This window comes from Athene cunicularia (assembly GCF_003259725.1).
Source record: "Athene cunicularia isolate RWA chromosome 12 unlocalized genomic scaffold, athCun1 chr12_part1, whole genome shotgun sequence".
NCBI lineage: Eukaryota > Metazoa > Chordata > Aves > Strigiformes > Strigidae > Athene > Athene cunicularia.
Genome location: NW_020799116.1, coordinates 21048422 through 21066198, shown reverse-complemented (window position 1 = coordinate 21066198; position 17777 = coordinate 21048422). Strand labels below are relative to the sequence as shown.

The following is a 17777-nucleotide window of genomic DNA, read 5'->3' as shown; positions in this document are numbered from 1 at the left end:
AAGCTTGTTCATAACACTGATCATCAACAACATAACAATCTGCATTCCACTGTTCATCACTCAATAATATTATGACTAGTAACATAATCAGTGGCATTTTAAATACAGAATTGCATAGTAAGTATACATAACTCATTCTTATTACACTAAGCAGTTAAGATACTGTTTGCCAGCTAAGCTCTGGTGACTACAGCTACCAAATCTAAGACAGTCTCAATTCAAAAAAACCAAACCCTATAAACAGCTGAGTGACTTCTAGCACTCATTTTAAATACTCTTTTTAAAAAATTTTGTTCACTGATAGAGCAAGCTGAGAGCATGTCTATTCTAAAATTATAGGCCATATCAATCCTTCCCCCAAAGGAAGACTGAAACTAAGAGAACTGCAAATATTTGTAAGGGTTGTTGTTTTGTTTTTTTTTCTTAAATCTACTTTTATTCAGCATTGAAAATTAGATGTGTTTGATTGAACATGCAAACTGAATAATGTTCATATGATTCACATCCCTGGAGTCTAAGAGGACAAAGCCTGCCATTGGTGAGTCTTTCATGATAAAGCTTCTTAAACAACATAAAAGTTCATTCTTGCCTTTGTTCTCTTTCAACTACTGCATTTTAATAGTAAGTTACTACCACCAGGCTCCCCAAAAGGCCAATACTGTTATCTTCTCCAGGCTGCTACAAATTACTTCTCTGTTCTGGAAGTTAAAGATTAAGTTATTTGACTCTAATGTAGAAAATCAACATAAATAAGATTGCAAATTCTGGGTGTAAAACATAATAGGAAATTTCAACAATACATTGATTACTGCCTTCAAGACCTTCTGCTCCCATAATAGATAACTAATGTGTCTAAGCTCACATTTAAGAGCAGAGTGGGAAAACACAGTATTAAAAGCAGCCACTACTGGAAGTTCATTATGACATACTAGGACAGAAAAAAAATTTAGTTCACCATCAGTATGCTACAAACTGAATCAGATGATTCTTAACTATATTACATTTTACAAATATTTATTGTCTCAATCAAGTTTAACAGGTATGGAGTATTTCAAATAAAATGCTTTGTCAATAACCACCATAAGACCTGGAGTTTTTTCCCACTCATAATAATGCTTAATTACTAGAATCTTTTCAAGTTGTCAGTTCTCTTCCAAGGAAGATATTAACACATATTAAATAATGATCTTACCACTCCTGGGAAGATTTTCTGTAGCCTGTCTGCTGCTGCAAGTGCCTTAGGCTTCCCCCCACTAAGACAGTCTTCAAACTCATACAGTGGCTGTCGTACTGGGTTGGAGTAGGAGATCTTTGCATTGTCCACAAATGTAATCTTCCTGACTCCCCAACCCTAAACAAGAAAGTAATTTAAATAAGGGTAAGTACAATGGGCTTAGACATATACTTTTGAGTAATGCCAGAAACTCAAGAGGAGTTTTGTCCAATTTTTCTAGAAAGATCAAGCTACAAAAGCTTTTTGAAGTTATTCACAGCAACAACGTTGTACCTGCACTGAAATAAGGGAAAATTTGGTCTGTTCAGATTTAACAGTAACCCCTCTAAACCCTACTGAATTCAGTGGAATGTGGTAAACATCCCTGAAAGTATCAGCACAGTAACTTACTTCAAGTACTTCACTGTGAATTTGATCCTATTAGCTTGTTAATTCATTCCTGAATTTCTTGTTCAATCTTTCTTTATGTAAATTCAAAACAAATTACTACTCTGCTAAGGTTCTCTTACTATCTACTATTAGCAGAACTTCAAGTTATTTCTACTGGCTACAGGTCTTACCTCTTCCCTGCAATTTATAGTATCAACTAATACAGATTATGTGTAATTTAACACAGAGGAATAAAACTTTTCTATTACTTGCCATGGCAGCCACTCAAAAATAAATAATAATATAGAATTTACGAGAAACAGCAGATTATTTTAAAGAGTAACTCAGGACTTACCATCAAGGTCCTTGCAACACTACAACCCAGCGTACCAGCTCCTAACAGTAGACACTTGGCAGACACAATTTTTTCTAAATCAAGAGTAGGCACCAACCGCCAGCACATCAACTTCAAATTAAGATCCACTGATGATTCTGCTAACCTATATCATGAAATAAATAACAACATACTTCTGAAAGTTCTTGCATTTCTTCAACAAAGTGATTACTTCTATTTCAACTGAAAAAGTTCAATACATTTTTTTTTAAATGAGAGAAAGAATTCAACAATTTAACATATAGGTAATATGAAAAACAAAGTCCCCCAAGCATACTTCCACCTAATAAGAAAGTGCATGGCAAGGAGATCAGAAGAAACTTTGTTTATGCTGTTTGTTTGCTTGTGATATGTGAAGTATGTTCTGAAGGGTCCTAACTATAAATTTCTAATCTTTCTGCCAATCAGACACACAGGAAAAACAAGGAAACAGAAGGTGCCAAAAGTCATTCTATATAAATACACATACTGTTCCTGATATTCTATTTCCTTGGAACCTCCTCTTGTAACTAATGTGTTGGCCAACCATTAATCAACATTCTTATAAAAGCTGTGACTGTACTGCTTAAAAACAGAAGAGCAAATCACTACTGAAACAAGAGTAGAAAGATAGCTAGCAAAGTGGAAGTTTAAAAAAAAAAAACAGTTTGTAGACATTTGACAAGATGGTTATTAACCATCACATTTTGCTAGGAAAGTGTTCTCAAACTAGGATATGCAGAAAAGGTGTCAGCTAGCCACTCTGAGCTTGCTGTAAAAAATCCACTAAAGCCACATACTTCCTTATGATTTGGAACAAGTCTCTAAGGGCTTCTGAAAAAGGTAACAATCCAAGATTAAAATTTTAGTAACAAAATCAATGCATGAAAATAGTGTCTCAGCCAAGATTCCTATTAAGCTGAGTGAAGACACAGATCATTTGTCCATAAATTTTTCTTTTTTAAATTAACTGGCTTCTTGTATCCAGTTACACCTGTCCTTAACATGAAATATACATTTTCCCCCTAAAAAATGTCACCAATTCTTTGTGGAAGTTTTAGCAGGAAAATGAGGTAGGAAATCCATGCTCAACCTAGTGTCAGATTTTTTAATTCATCAGAACACAGGGTGTGAAAAACTCTCATCAAGTTAGGTCATGACAGTTCTCAGATTCCTGACACTTTCAATCCCTTATACATCATGAACGTAACTTCTGCAGTATCCAGTAAATTATTTGTCCAACAAGGATTTAAGATCACAATTGCCAAGGTTGGCATATTACCAACAGTCTCTCTGGGAATTAACAGAACTGCGTATGCACACAAAAGGTCAAGTTACATTTACTTGAAGAATTAAGAGCCCTCAAATGAACCTTCTCTAATGACTATGAACATACTGTGAATGGCCACAATTGCAAGGCAAAAATGGCTTAGCTTGATAGGTAAAATATGTTAACCTAAATCATTAGATCAACATGCTCCTACAGTGTTTCAAAGTTAGTACACACATGTAGTCAGTGAAAGCAGATGAGCCAACAGACTGTATAACTAGACTGTTTTCAATCCATTGCCCATACATTATCTGCAGAATCACAAAAATTACTATGTTTCCTGAGCTCTCTCCTGTCACACTCTTAACAATTCCAAAAGGCTGAACTTTTCCGCATGCTTATTTTCATTATTTTTAACAACCTGCAGGTTACAGAATTCAGTGAAAACCACAGGCCTGTTACACTATGGCCTACATTCCACTCAGCTTTAAATATAATATGTTTGGAATTTTAAGCTAGAGTCAAAAATTACAAACATTTCTGCTGCATGCAGTGCACTCCGCTCTATTACAGTCCTTACCTCCAACAGCAGTGTCCAAACAATAAACAGTATATTTGTTACTGTATATTCTTACCTAACAGATACAGACAGTCCTTGCATTTCAGATTTCAACTTGTTATGGCTTAAGCCCAAGTAAAGAAAACTATAGAAATTTAAAAGGTAATAAACAAACCTTTTTGGATCCATGCATTCACTGAGATTCACCATCCTTGGACCTATGCCTCCCTTCTGGTTTTTCTCCCATCCAACAGCTTTTGGACAATCTGTTTGACATTAAAAAAAAGCAAAGGAAGGAAAAAGGAAGAAAAGAATGAAAGCCTTAGTATCACAGGGTAGAAGTAAAAAATTTTGTTGGATTTAACCTTGTCAGAAAAAACCAACAAATTCTAAACCTGTAAATAACCTGTATCTTAACAAGCTAGCATATGTTGCGATACAAATTTTGCTGGTTTACATCAACTGCAAGTATTGCTTCTTGTAGAAGTGCTTTACTCTCAGGTTCAATGTGCTGCTTTTGTCTGTTCAGCTTGCTTAAAATTGAGGACAGAGGGATGGCATCATTCCTCTCTGGATCTTTAATGTCAGACTGCTATATTCAGAAGTCAGTAAATTTTGCCAAGTTCAAACATCTCTTTGTGTTCCCTAGACCCCACCTGTAAAGTTCAATAGAGAATTATATATCCTAATTATATAATAATTAAATAATTCACAACAATGGTATGTAAAGCATTCAGAACTTCTTGGATGAGCTAGATAAATTTTGTGATACTGTCTTGTCCACACAGAGTCTGAGATTATGTTCTAATATTTTAAATTTATGGCTTTAAAATACATCTGCCTACCTCATTATGGGATTGAAGAATCAATCCCACTCTGTAGTAGGCTTCTACCATTTTAGAAATATACAGAAAGTTTGCATCACAAATTCATTAGCATATGCATTTTTTCTAGCTGAGGGACCACATACAAATTTAACAAGAAAAAAAGAGACTAATTGCTAACTGTCTGGTTTTTGTATTTTATATGACACCAGGAGGACTTTTCTTCTTTTTAAAATTAGAAATACAATTTAACAAGGAAAAAATTAAAAGAGAGTATGTTCTCTTCTTTCTTTTTTGAAGAATGAACCATTTCCTTTATGGACATTTAACAGAAATTCAAATAATTTAGAATCCATTTGAAATAACTTAGCATATGCAATGATTTAGTAGTATTAATTTAGTTTTTCTATCTTCACCGTGATTGAGGAAGGGAAAAAAAAATGGTAAAGAAATTTTATTTTTAAATGTATTACCTGGGCCAAGAGCTCTCTCCGGAAGTTTTATTTCAAAGATAATGCTGTGTGTTATGTCTCTCACCCCTTGCATGGTCCTATCTCTGAAGCAAAGCACTTCAACTGACTGGAGAATGCTGCCCCTGCCATTTGAAAAAAGACAAATCCAGAGAGACATACCACCTCATTAACAGGAAAGAGACTTCATTTAAATACTATTGCACACACATTTAGTCTCTTGCGGATTCTGAGTGAGACTTTTTCTCTTAATACTGGAACACTGTTATTCTTATGAGACATAAATAAAAGCAATTGCTTAGTATGTGAAAATGACTAGTTTGCTGTAAAACAGCTCTAAATAAATGACACTGTCAGCCTGTCCTCTGTTATTTATACAGTGCTGCTGGACAAACTGCATATTTAGAGGAATAAAAAGCAGGGAAACACTAAGAGCTCACATCAGGTTACATAATGTACTTTGCGATGGCACAAGCAAAATCATCTTAGTTCTCAATATAGTAACATTTTTCCTCCTTATGAATCAAATACCCAAATAAAACAATTAGAACTTTAGTGTCTAAAAATCTCTGTACCTCAGAATGTGTAAAGCAATCTGGGCACTTACACACCCTTCTACGGTACAGTTGAGCTAGCAGCCCAGAAAATGCCATACCTAACTGAGGTATATCATCTCCCTGGTGTGTGCTTTGTAATAAAAGGCAAAAGTGGAAACTATGAAAATGCCACTTAATTACATTTTTGTTACAGCAACACAAATTTATTTGATACTTTAAATGACACATTTTTTCAAACACCAGAGTGTCCTGTCTTCCAGCTTCTGTCCCCAAAAATTAAATAAGGTACACTACAAGGAAACCAGAGTGTCTGATTTTCAAAACTCAGGTCTACTATTACTTGGCAGTAATTAATTACATAAAATCATAGAATACTTTAAACAAGATTTTAACACCTAGAGGGTATTGGCAGGTTCTGAAGCACGTATTTCCAGGTACATGCATGCATGTGAAGGTTAGAAATAATAGGAACTTGTGACTGACAGAAGTAAAAAACAGAGTAATATGCGAAATCAGTATCACTGAAGGTGAGTCATGTCAAGGTTAAAAGTTAAATCTCAGGTGTGTGATATGAGTAAAGTGCCATGGAGGGGAAAATGCCTAATTTGCTATCAACCAATAAATAACCTTTGTAGGAAAGAAAAAAGTAGATACCATTTGTGGGCTGCCAGTATCAGGAAATTTCTCAGTGGCCATCCTGGATAGTGGGATAAATTACATGGATCATAAACTCCAACTGTCACCTGCAAATAAAATTGCTCTAAATGAGAGGTCATCTACCCATGCTGATATTCAGTTACCTGGCATTTTAACATGAAATTTCTGAACAGAGAAGGCCTACACACACATTTTATGCTTTTACAAATGTTTAATACATGGTCACACCAGATTTCAGTCAAGCATTTGCCACAGCTTTGAGATGTGTTCAGTTAAACTTATGGACATACACTTTTCACTACAGTACTTGCATCTTCCTTATACACACCATTATGGCAGAAGCCCAACAACAGAAGCTTTGCTCTCAAAACAAAAATCTGTATTGATTTTGGGATGATGAAAAAAAAGTAGAGAGGACAGGCCAGCAGGATGTCAAGTCAAAGCAAAACCAGCATAAAAATCACTTATAAAGCCAACCTTCAAGATGGGATCATGTTGAATCAGTGTAATACCATGCTCATAGCTGAGGCATCTAAATTAGGAGCTTACTTCACAGTTGATGCGGAACAAAAACACATCCAGAGATTAGGAAGATGCCATGGCCTACCTTCAGATATGCTGAACACCTAAACTCAGCCATCACTAGTGATACCTGTGTCTCTCACATCTACAGAGCCCTCCCCTCCTGCTTCTTTGCCTACAGATGGGCTTAGAGGGCCTGGTCTGCACTCTGGATCATCAGTGAGGTGTCCCTAGAGCAGTCTGCAATGCAGATGAACCAATCTAATGGATGCAGATAGGAGAAACAGGGGCACACTCCCCACCCCTCCTCCCAACCATACACTACTGCTGCTGCTTTGCAACTGCTCACTCAAGCAGGCATAAGACCCCTTAGTAAACTGATTCCATTCGATAAACTAGCAGAAAACTAACTCAGCAACAGCAAAAACATATTTTTTTCCAGGGGAGCAAGTTCAGTTGGCTCTCTGAAATACAAACAAATTTTATAGGCAGTATTGATGCAATAAAAGTTATCCAACAGATCTAAAATTTTGGCACTTCCCTCTAAGTGTATGTTAATGAAGAAATATATTCCAGATGATTACAGATTTCTCTTGTATTGACAATGTGCCTATATAAGTAAGTAAACTCTTACCTGTGACCCATTATTGTAGTTATATGAGTTAAAACCTCAGCCTTCACATTCTTATTTTACAAAGAACTGCAGACCTAGGTCTTAATTTCAGAAAACCAAATTTGGAAAAGCAAAAAAAAAAAACAACCCTGAAGATCAAGTATTTTAAAACAGAAGCGAATTACTTTTATGAGGTGTGACAAGACCTCCTTAAAAAACTTATTAGCACTTATTGCACTTATTAGCCCTTCACCATAACTCTGCATTTTGTTTCCTAACACTTCAATGACATTCAAGATGAAAAAAAAGTTTGAAGTTCACAAAAAGTAAAGACAGTAAAGCATTCAGAGAGGCCTAGCAAAGTTAGCTGAGCAACATGATCCAAATCAGAATTCAATATACATAAACACAAGCCAACCAAGCCAGTCAACTCTTGCTGTGATGACATCTGCTCCATGTATCATTGTAATTCTTCCCTACCTGGAAGCAATGGACAGTTCTCACTTCACCCAAAGGTCATGCATGTTCTCTGCATTTAGCAGAAAAAATATCCCAGTCTCTTCTAGTGCACAACACATCTATCTTCCAAAATTACAAAGCATTACCTTGAACATTCTTCATTTACAGATTCCCAGCAATTTGTGTCCAAAGCTCTCATGTTGTAACATACACATGTGGCAAAATACATGCTGAATTGAAAACTCCTGTATAGTATTCCCTGATTACTGTTACCACAACCAACAAATACACAAAATATGAGTATCAATTTTTAGTATACAAACAATAAGTGTTTCGTATTATTATAGCATTGTAAGAAAAGTGGTTGGAAAACTTTAAACCTTATGCTAACTCATAAACTTATATTGTTTCTGTTTTGATAATGAGGGAGACAGAGCATGAAGAGCTTTGTTTTCAAGATCACCATTACTCTGATATAACTGGGCTTTTGCATAAGAACTAGAGACACTTAACGCAAAAATAATCAATTCAAGCTGCTGGTCTTCAGCTATTTACCCAGTCTACCCATTGGTCAACCATTGTGCCCAGCTCAGTATTACAGACATTTTTCAAACCGTTTCTAAATTAAACATTTGTAGGTTATAAAAAGGCACAAAATTCTCCTTACCTTTCCCCCTTGGTCTTGGAAGAAACCATCCCACTTTTTCAGCAGAGATATCTCAACAGAATTGTCATGATACTTGATTAAAAAATAAGGCAAGGCTGTAACTCCTTCTTTCTGGCAAAGTTCATCATATGCTTTCTGAAGTGCTTGTATCTAAAAGCAAAAAAGATGACTGTAACCAACAGTTTTAATAATCTTATACAGAACCACAGAAAGTGTTTAAGCATCTGGAAAAGCAAGCTCATTCAAACTTAAAATACAGTGTATTCAGAATATTGAAAGTCCATTATGACCACAACAGCTGAGATAAAAAATTTGGGTGCGAAAAGAGCATTTGCTGATGCAAATTTAAACAGGAACATTATTATTTTTGCCACAAACTGATCTACCAGTAGAAATTAAAACAAGATAAAAAACTCATTCTGATAGTCACAGTAGCTTTATAAGAATGTAAATCTGTCCCTCTGTTCTTAGCAAAAGAACAGAGACCTATTCAATTTATTTTGTTATATGTATTTTCATTATTTAGCTGAAACTCTGTCTTTGGATCATAACTAGTATTAGTATGGTATTTATTACTACAGAACTAATAAGGGTCTTCTGAGAAGAAGGGAACTAAGCATTTTTCCCTGAGATAAAACAGTTTCGCATGATTATTCACAGAATCATCTAGGTTGGAAAAGACCTTGCAGATCATCCAGTCCAACCATCAACCCAACGTTAACAGTTCCTAACTCCACCAGATCCCTCAGCGCTGGCTCAGCCCGACTCTTCAACCCCTCCAGGGATGGGGACTCCCCCCCTGCCCTGGGCAGCCCATTCCAACGCCCAACAGCCCCTTCTGCAAAGAAATACTTCCTAATATCTAGTCTAAAACCTTAACTTCTGTCAAAGCAAAAAAGTACATGTGGGGAAGTTGATTTTTTTCATCCTTTTGCACTGTAAGATGAAAGAAACTATAAAAAATGGTTAACTTTTCCCCTAAAAAAAACAGACTTCCCAATCCAGTTCTTCTTGTCCAATCATGTATTTTATTAACACTTTTGTAATTGCTAATGACTTAGTTCTTCCAGGGAATACCCCTTTAAAAAAGTTTCTTGAAAATATAATGAATTTCAAGAATATAGCCACATATTCAATAAGCTGTATATAAAATTTAAAAATAACATAACTGCCTCTTCAAGAATTGTTAAACACACCTGCATCTAAATGAATAAAGCTGAAGTGATGTTAAGCTGAGAAATTTTATACAATAATGAAAAAAAAGGTAAGCAAAAAATCCATATGGAAAGAAAAGATTTTTAAAAGAAATTAGATTCTCAAACTAATTCAGTATGCACTAACAAAAATTTTAAGTTTCAGGCCCACAAAATTGCTGTGTGCTATAGACTTCATAACATTTAGTATTTTTAATACCTGATTTAGTGGGAATCTGTCACCAAGACACACTGGTTTCTGAATTATATGTATTCCATCAGGGAAGCAGAGTGCAGGGTAGCAAAACCAGTAATAAAAATTATACTTTTTTAAATCCTAGGGAAAAAAAAAATGTGAAATTAGATAATAAAGATATAAATCAGAATAAATTATGGTTTGGAGTACTAGTCTAATTGATGGTTGATGATACTAACCATACTAACCATAGTTGTTCTTACTTCACAAGGCAATGTGCCATAATTTTAGAAAATAAAAAATAGTAGACGACTTCTCTTCTCTGTATATGTTTTAAGATTTAAACAGACAGATTTTGTGAGATGGAGCATTATTTATTAAAACTTTCTATTTCTTAAACATGAAACAGTTGCTCTACTTTTACTAATAAGCATGTCAGATAATCTTATATATTTGTTGAAAAAACTACGAGATGGCATCAGCATTTTTTTAAACAATACTTCCTAAAATATTTTATATCTGTACATGAGAATACCTTATTAGGTTTTTTTAAATGCTTTCAGACATTTTAAGATGTCTGAGAATGATCCTAATAACCATAATATGCTAATACTAATACAGCATTTCTCGTAAAAAGAAACTACATTTCCTCTACAATACTCTAAGTATGAGACATATTATCATTACTCACTGCGAATGTCAGCAGCAGGAACCTGTTCAAGAGCATAGGGTTTTCAAGAGCAGCTCCAGATTTTATTGATTCCCATATCTGTCATTGATTGTGGGGACAAGAAAGAAGAGAAAGGACAGAGAAACAAAGCATCAAGGTAGCATGAGAACAGCTGCAGAAATCTTTAATTCTTCCAGGTACCTTTAAAATACTGAAATTAACATTCCCAGGAATACACTGTGATCTTTTGCTAACTGATCTCATCCACGCTATTATCTACACTAAAAGGATTCTAAAGGTAAGACACAGACATGCACTCTCCAACACAAAAAAATGATGGAAGCTGGGGAACAAGAGGAACATTAGTTCATGGATCAAACATGGAGCATCAAACAAAACAAAACAAACATCAGGAACAGTTCTTCATGTATGGGAACAAATAACACTAGCACAATATGGAACATACTGTGATATTAATATAGCCTTTTGTTGTACTCTTATCTTTTTCATTCATGGGATCTACAGATATGTGAATAAGCTACTAAGAAATTTCACCAAAAAAAAATGGAGACTTGGAAACAAGGCAGTACACTGCATGTTGGTGAGACAAGAAGCTATAATACTTGTATGAGACAGACCTGTTTGATTTTTGTCTTAAATAAAAAAAAATAAGAGCAAATAAAGCATTCTGACTAGCCCCTTCCTTTGACAGCCATCTTTTTCTTGTTTTATCTCAGCCTTCTTGCTGTTCTGGAGCTTAGCCATAACTTTGTCACACAGATATACTGCAGCAATCTAAAGTTTAAACCAGGTGCTGGCTTCTGGGTGTCAAGATAAATTGTAAAACTGTGCTCTACAGAATTCAAGTCACTGGTAGCTCTAATAGAACTGTTAAGCTTAAAATGTAGCCTAGTAGAACACCGAATGAAGTCCTCCAACTATAATTAGCTACTTTCTACTCACGTAAAGAACAGTAAAAAGCAAACATCAAATGGTTCCTTCTAGAATAAGTTAAATCCTGAGGCTACTACATGGGTGAGTATGGACAGTATGTCCAATATCTGGGCAGAGACTGTGAAGCACTTCACTGGTTATTTCCAAATTCTTTCTGTCAGTTGACTTGATTTTTAGTCATACCTCATTTGCTTCTTTTTCCAGAAGTGATTTCTTATCACAGGATTTGAAAGTCTCAAAAGTGTTGGTATTATACAATGTTCCAAAAGCAGGACAGCAACGTGCTGGTATTGAAGCATTCCTGAATAAGAGAAAGAACTCTGTGGGAATTGGATACTAATGCCTTTAACATGATCAGTGGTAGTAGCAGTAGCTATCCTGCGGTGCAAGGCTGCACTGAAACTGTCAAATGATGAGGCACAGTAACAAAAGTTAACAACAGTTCTAACAAAAACATTTTATGATCAAAATGCTTTATGGTACATGGACTGGTACAAGAACCTGTGCAAATCCACATCTACATTATGACTTCAAAAATGTATCAGGCATCTGTATTTATCTATAAGCAATGTGACATTAAATCGCAGACTGAAGATTTAAAAGTTTGGTTCAAATATAAACTATCCATGACCAGTATGATTTGCACTAAGAAAAAATGATTAGGACTGAACTTTAGATGTCAGTATTTCATTCACATAAAGAGTTATTCGGTAAATATTTTATGTTTAAAAAACATCCTAAAGGAAGTCTAAACTAGAAAAAGATTGAATAGCTTTTATAGCCTGTAACATTATCAGCGGAAGAAGCTACCGTTTGCAAACAGGGTACATATTTTAGCCCCTTTCCAAATGTAAATTCAGTAAAACATCTAAAATATTTCCTCAATTTATAGATCTGATTGATTTCATTGACTCTTTTAACATCATTCTGCTAAAACTCAAATATGGCAAATGTTTATTACATAATAAATACAAGTGATGCAGTTTCCAAAAATTTTTAAAGCTAAAAGGGAACTTTTCATGATCATGTAAACTGACTACCTAAAGTACAGAAGCAGAAATACAAAAAATTGTTACAGTAGAAGGAATAATTAAACACTACATAAATGGACCTTTCATAATTTTACTTTTTATCATAACATTTGAGAGCTCAAATACTATGATGCCATCAATTTTTTTCCTAATCTGAAATTTCTGTTCCCAATTCCACAGCTTTCTTCCAATTACACTTTACTGCATATGCTTTCAGTATCATACCTAAAAGTCCTTACATAAAAATTAATGGAATAGTGTCTCCTAAGAAACTATCTCAAAATGCACAGAGCCTCACTAGGCTCCTAACATCGTGACCAAGCAAGGCAGAGAAAGTCACTTCTGTGATTTACAACTTTATAATCCATGAGTTTAAAACAAACAAGACAATAACTACGAAAACATCTGTTCGTATGTTAGTCATACTAACTTAGGCATTTGCTGGAAATTAAAACCATGTGGAAAAAATATTTCTCATCTCATTTTTGCTGTGTACGCTGAGCACCTTTGGTTTACTTTTCACTTGAGGGCAAAGACAAAAGTACAAAATTCCAGTCATACAGGTTAAATACTTTGGAACGTATTAAAATGTAACAACTAGGGATTGTAAAATCTGTTTTGAGATCCTAATTGTCATGATGAATCCTCAATGAAGATCTTTGTAAAAACTTGACCAGAAATCAGATGACTGAAATATCCTTCCTTACGCAGAAGAGCTGAAAAAATGTAAAAAATTGGTATTTTATATAAACATACAAACAAACAGTGAGTGGATGTGAGACTTACCAGGGAGATAATGTTTGAAACTCAAAGCAGTCTCTCCACTGTTCTAAAGTTCATGAAAATGTGTATTTATTTTCATGTAGAATTTGCTCAAGTAATATTATATATCACAGCATTACTGTTATGCAAGGAAAGTGTCTTCACAAACTAAGGTAAACCACAGTACATACTTACATATCAAAGGCACTAAACTCCAGTGTCAAGCGAGTTGGCAAACCCAAAGGATCACCTGGACAAAAAGCAGCAACATGCTTCTTTTAATAGACTAATTTCCCTCTTTTTGTTAATCTAAGTTATAAATTACCCACAGACACACCAGAATTCAGAGCTCACCCAGCCACGTTTTCTAATATTTCAGCAAAAAACCTAAAACATGTTACACAAATAGAGGAATGACAGGAAAAATCCAAACTACTAAGCAAGATGTCCAGTTTCTACCTACCATTGTAGTAGTATCCTTTGATAACTTTTGGGGTCTCATCCAGTCGGTACTCATTGAGTTTCCTCTGGGTTAGTTCATGCCAGAATCCTGCATCCAAGGCACTACTGAAGGGAGCAAACTGCAGCTTTAAGATTCCAGGATCTACAGGATGGTGCACCTCACCACTGGCAGTTGCCATGATTTTTGTTAATGATCGCTGTTAAACAGAATTCTGTAAAAGCAGATATTCCTGATAAGTACATACTCAACTGACCATACTACTCGTGAAGCAAAGTCCTTCCGACTTCTTTTATGTAAAATTATGGAAGGCAAGTATATGTTCTGTTTGGCCATGCTCCCTAAAAGAATCTGATTTCCTGACAGATATTCAATTTCTCCTATCACTTAGGATACTACACCTGAACTATGTACTTCTGAGTTATATCTTGTATTGTGCTGCCACACATAAAAATTAAAAAATGCTAAACAACCCTGCATCTGCATTCCTTCTGTTAACTAGATATCCATCTAAAAGCCTGTTAGTACTATTTTTTTCTGATGGCATTTAAAATTCAAACTAACATTTCATTTAGCTAGGTCTTCACTTGCAGCCTGTGGTGAGAGTTGAACACTAATAAAGCATTTACAAATTAACAAGTAAAGCTAGGAAAGGGAAACTAAAACCAGTCTTGCAGCCAGTGAAAGGCAAAACTGGAAACAAAACCTAGAACTTCCTTAACAGTTGCACTAGCCATTAGAAAGTCAATGTGATGTACAAGTCTAGATTGTTTTCCTACAGTTCTCCTCTAAAGGTCTGCATACAGGAAGAACTTTTTTTTGTAACCCAAATCACTATTCCATATTGGCTGAGCGCTATTCCTAGAAACACAGAGTCTTCAGTTCACAACATTTACAAATTTCAGAATTTTAGATCTTTTTGTATCCCAAAATGAGTAAAACATCTAAACTGGGCTATCACAAGCCTCTACTTCAACTAGGCATAAGTCCCCTTGCTCATATTTAGCAGCAGCATTCAACTCACTGTAAGGTGATTCAGCTCAATCTGCTTATTTTCTTGCAAACCCATCAAATAAAAACACTGCCCCCAAGAATCTCTTGCACTTACTGTCAGTATTCCTCTTCATGTCTATACCTACACATATTAAGATGAAAGTTTCAAAGACACAATCCACTACAGAGTATTCAAATATACATCTGGGGGAGGGAAGGTCCTCCTATTAGGCATTCCAGTTTGACTGTCTAGCTAAGAAAAGCATAAATGTTGCAAAACAAGGATTTGTTATATATTAAAAGTAAGATTTTAAAATATTAGTTTTAAAACTTCTCACAAAGATATGAACATATGCTCATATTTACCACAACACATCCATCTACCAAGTTAGTAACTGTTGTTTTCTAATCCCAGAAAGGAGATCAACATCTACCGGTTCAGGTTTTGTTCACGACACTTAACAAATCAAGGATCTGAATTCAAATGATAGTGAAATTATTCCTTCAACTAACTGATTTTTTAATATTAATTCATTTAGTTTGTACAACATAATCCCATCTGATTGCCTTCATAATATCTGTGACCTTCACACATGGATTTTAAATATAGGATGCTCAGTGTTCCCAGCATAGCTCTATCAGCTGACACCAGTCTAAACTGATGTACTACAGTTTCACTGTACTGTAGCTTGGACTGAATCGAACAGTTCCGAGTTTATTATCCCGTGAAATCACTTGTGCAACATAAACAGAGCTTACATGCTTTTCTTTCATGCTTTTTGGAACAGGAGGAAGTGAATGAGAGGTGGGTTTAATTTCTTAATAACTGCCAAATAGCAAGCTCTTCTCTGAGAGAAAGACATAGTTATGCTTTTCCTTACACAACAGTTCCTTAAACCAAGTCTTCAGTGTAATCCAGCTATGTCTTCTACATTCACTTTATACAGTTTATTTCCTTCTACCATAAATGCCTTCCTTACTCACTGATAAATTGTGGAATGAAATTTTTTGGGTGTAGGTTTAAGGTTTTCCATATTTTTCATGGTGAAAGCTAAACGTTTCAGTTCTGTCATGATGTCTTCCTTTAACTGGCATACTGCAAATATGCCATTTTGTCATCTCCCCCCATCATTTATTTTTAAATTTTATTTTTGACAGCAGCTGGAATTTGTGGTAGTGTTAACTTTGATAGCTTACTTGAAAAACCTCTCAAATCTCTTTTAATTAACATGAAAAAAGATCAGTTAGTTTCTTGAAACTCTGCAAGTACTATAACTATGAACAGCAGAACTGCATGGAATTTTCTGACCATTTTTATAGAATTATTTTTCTGCGTGTAAGATGTAAAAGTAGTAACATGAATTAGAAAACATTTAACTTTTACTACTACATAGGCCTTAAGCCTTATAAAGCTGTTTTGCAACTGTCACAGAAAGCTTATCATAAAACAGGCAAACAATTTTTTGTCATATAGATGTTAGCAACAAGTCAGATTACACAGTACTTGATGCTAAGCCTTCCATAATAAAACTTTATTCAAAGGCCCAATAGCTGCATAATACATATTAATCCATTAAATGTCCCACTGCCCTTTTTTCAGAAGCTTGGGAAGGTATTATTTAACACTTTAAATAAAACCCAAAACAACAAGACGTGAAATAAAGTTGTTACTTTCCTTGCCAGACAAGCTCTATTGTAAATAAAAGTTTACTCATTTTGAATTTTTTCAACTTTTCAAACAGGTAAAGTTTCCATTTTGCTTCTCCCCTCCATAAGTACAGGACATACCCAACACTAAAGTGTATTGTCAAACATTTTAAATAACCAAGAAGCCAGCTACCTACCATTATCTGAGTAACACACCAAAAATAATCAGCATAAAAGCTTCCACTAGGCATGAATTTTAATATCCTACTTATTTTCACTATTACTGTACCTGAAGAGTTACTGTAAAACTGAAGGAATAAAAATAACAGGCTTCACTATTGTATCCACATGCAAACAGAGAAGCATATACAAACACCTCTGATTTATTGACACTTCTGAAAATATTCTTTAATGTCGTTGGAAGCAAATATTCACTTACATGCTTTCTTAATGCAAGAGTGGTAAGTAAAGGTAAATCTGTGCAACAAATTTTAGAATACTGAAAAAAAGAGATGAAACTTATACATTTTGTAGAACTCACATACATAAATTCACGTACAATCTCTAATAGTAATACTAGGAGAATATAGTAAAGTAAAAAACCAACCAAACAAACAAAACTTTAAATGTGGAACACACCCTAAGTTTTAAAAGGGCCCAGTTGAAACATGTGCTTGAAATGAAAAGATTTATGGGTTAGACACCTGTTACTATGTTCTGTAATTGGTAGGAAATTTAACAAGTGCAATCAGCAAGGATTATATATATAAAATGCACTATCACTAGTCGAAGTTCTAGCACTTGTTCTTAAATATGCAGGCATTTAAAGCTGATCTAACAGAGGATCACATTAAGTGAAAAACACACCAAGACTTTTAATATTTGTCTTTCCCTTGACAGACATAATTAATCTGTTAGTATGACATAATTTAAACTACAGACATAATTTACCTGTAAGTATGATTAGCAGTTTAACAGCACTTAAAACTATCATGAAGCTAGAAGTTTTAAACCAAATTCACACAATCTCCTAAAATCTACATCTTTTTAACAAAGCGTTTTATTCTGTGGTCCAGAGCTGAGTATTTTGAAGACCTCCTCTATGCCTAGGCGACAACAGAATTCGCTACTGCCCACCACTACATTTTCAGAAAAGCTGCCTCTTGGCTGATGTCCCTTATCAAGCCTATTTTCGGGGCAGGGAGAGCCTTCCCTATTTCCAGCAACATTACGGTCACAAAAAGGCCACCCCTGGCTGCTGGGGCCAGCCTGCTCCTCAACTCCCCGCCTCCGGGCC

General features: G+C 35.0%; 1 protein-coding gene across 2 annotated transcripts in view; it reads right to left on the bottom strand.

The window, feature by feature from the left end:
* Positions 1 to 16980, bottom strand: part of ATG7 (autophagy related 7) — a 110186-nt gene extending 93206 nt beyond the window's left edge. For both annotated transcript variants that reach the window (XM_026857511.1, XM_026857512.1), the window contains exons 1-12: positions 16920 to 16980; positions 13844 to 14054; positions 13576 to 13630; positions 11771 to 11888; positions 10655 to 10732; positions 9988 to 10104; positions 8575 to 8724; positions 6311 to 6399; positions 5103 to 5224; positions 3981 to 4071; positions 1959 to 2103; positions 1193 to 1351 (exon numbers count right to left, since the gene is read on the bottom strand). In XM_026857511.1, coding sequence (XP_026713312.1) covers positions 1193 to 1351; positions 1959 to 2103; positions 3981 to 4071; positions 5103 to 5224; positions 6311 to 6399; positions 8575 to 8724; positions 9988 to 10104; positions 10655 to 10732; positions 11771 to 11888; positions 13576 to 13630; positions 13844 to 14021 — 1302 coding nt within the window. In that variant the 5' untranslated portion in view covers positions 14022 to 14054; positions 16920 to 16980. The remainder of the gene's footprint in view (positions 1 to 1192; positions 1352 to 1958; positions 2104 to 3980; positions 4072 to 5102; positions 5225 to 6310; positions 6400 to 8574; positions 8725 to 9987; positions 10105 to 10654; positions 10733 to 11770; positions 11889 to 13575; positions 13631 to 13843; positions 14055 to 16919) is intronic.
* Between the last annotated feature and the right edge of the window lie 797 nt (positions 16981 to 17777).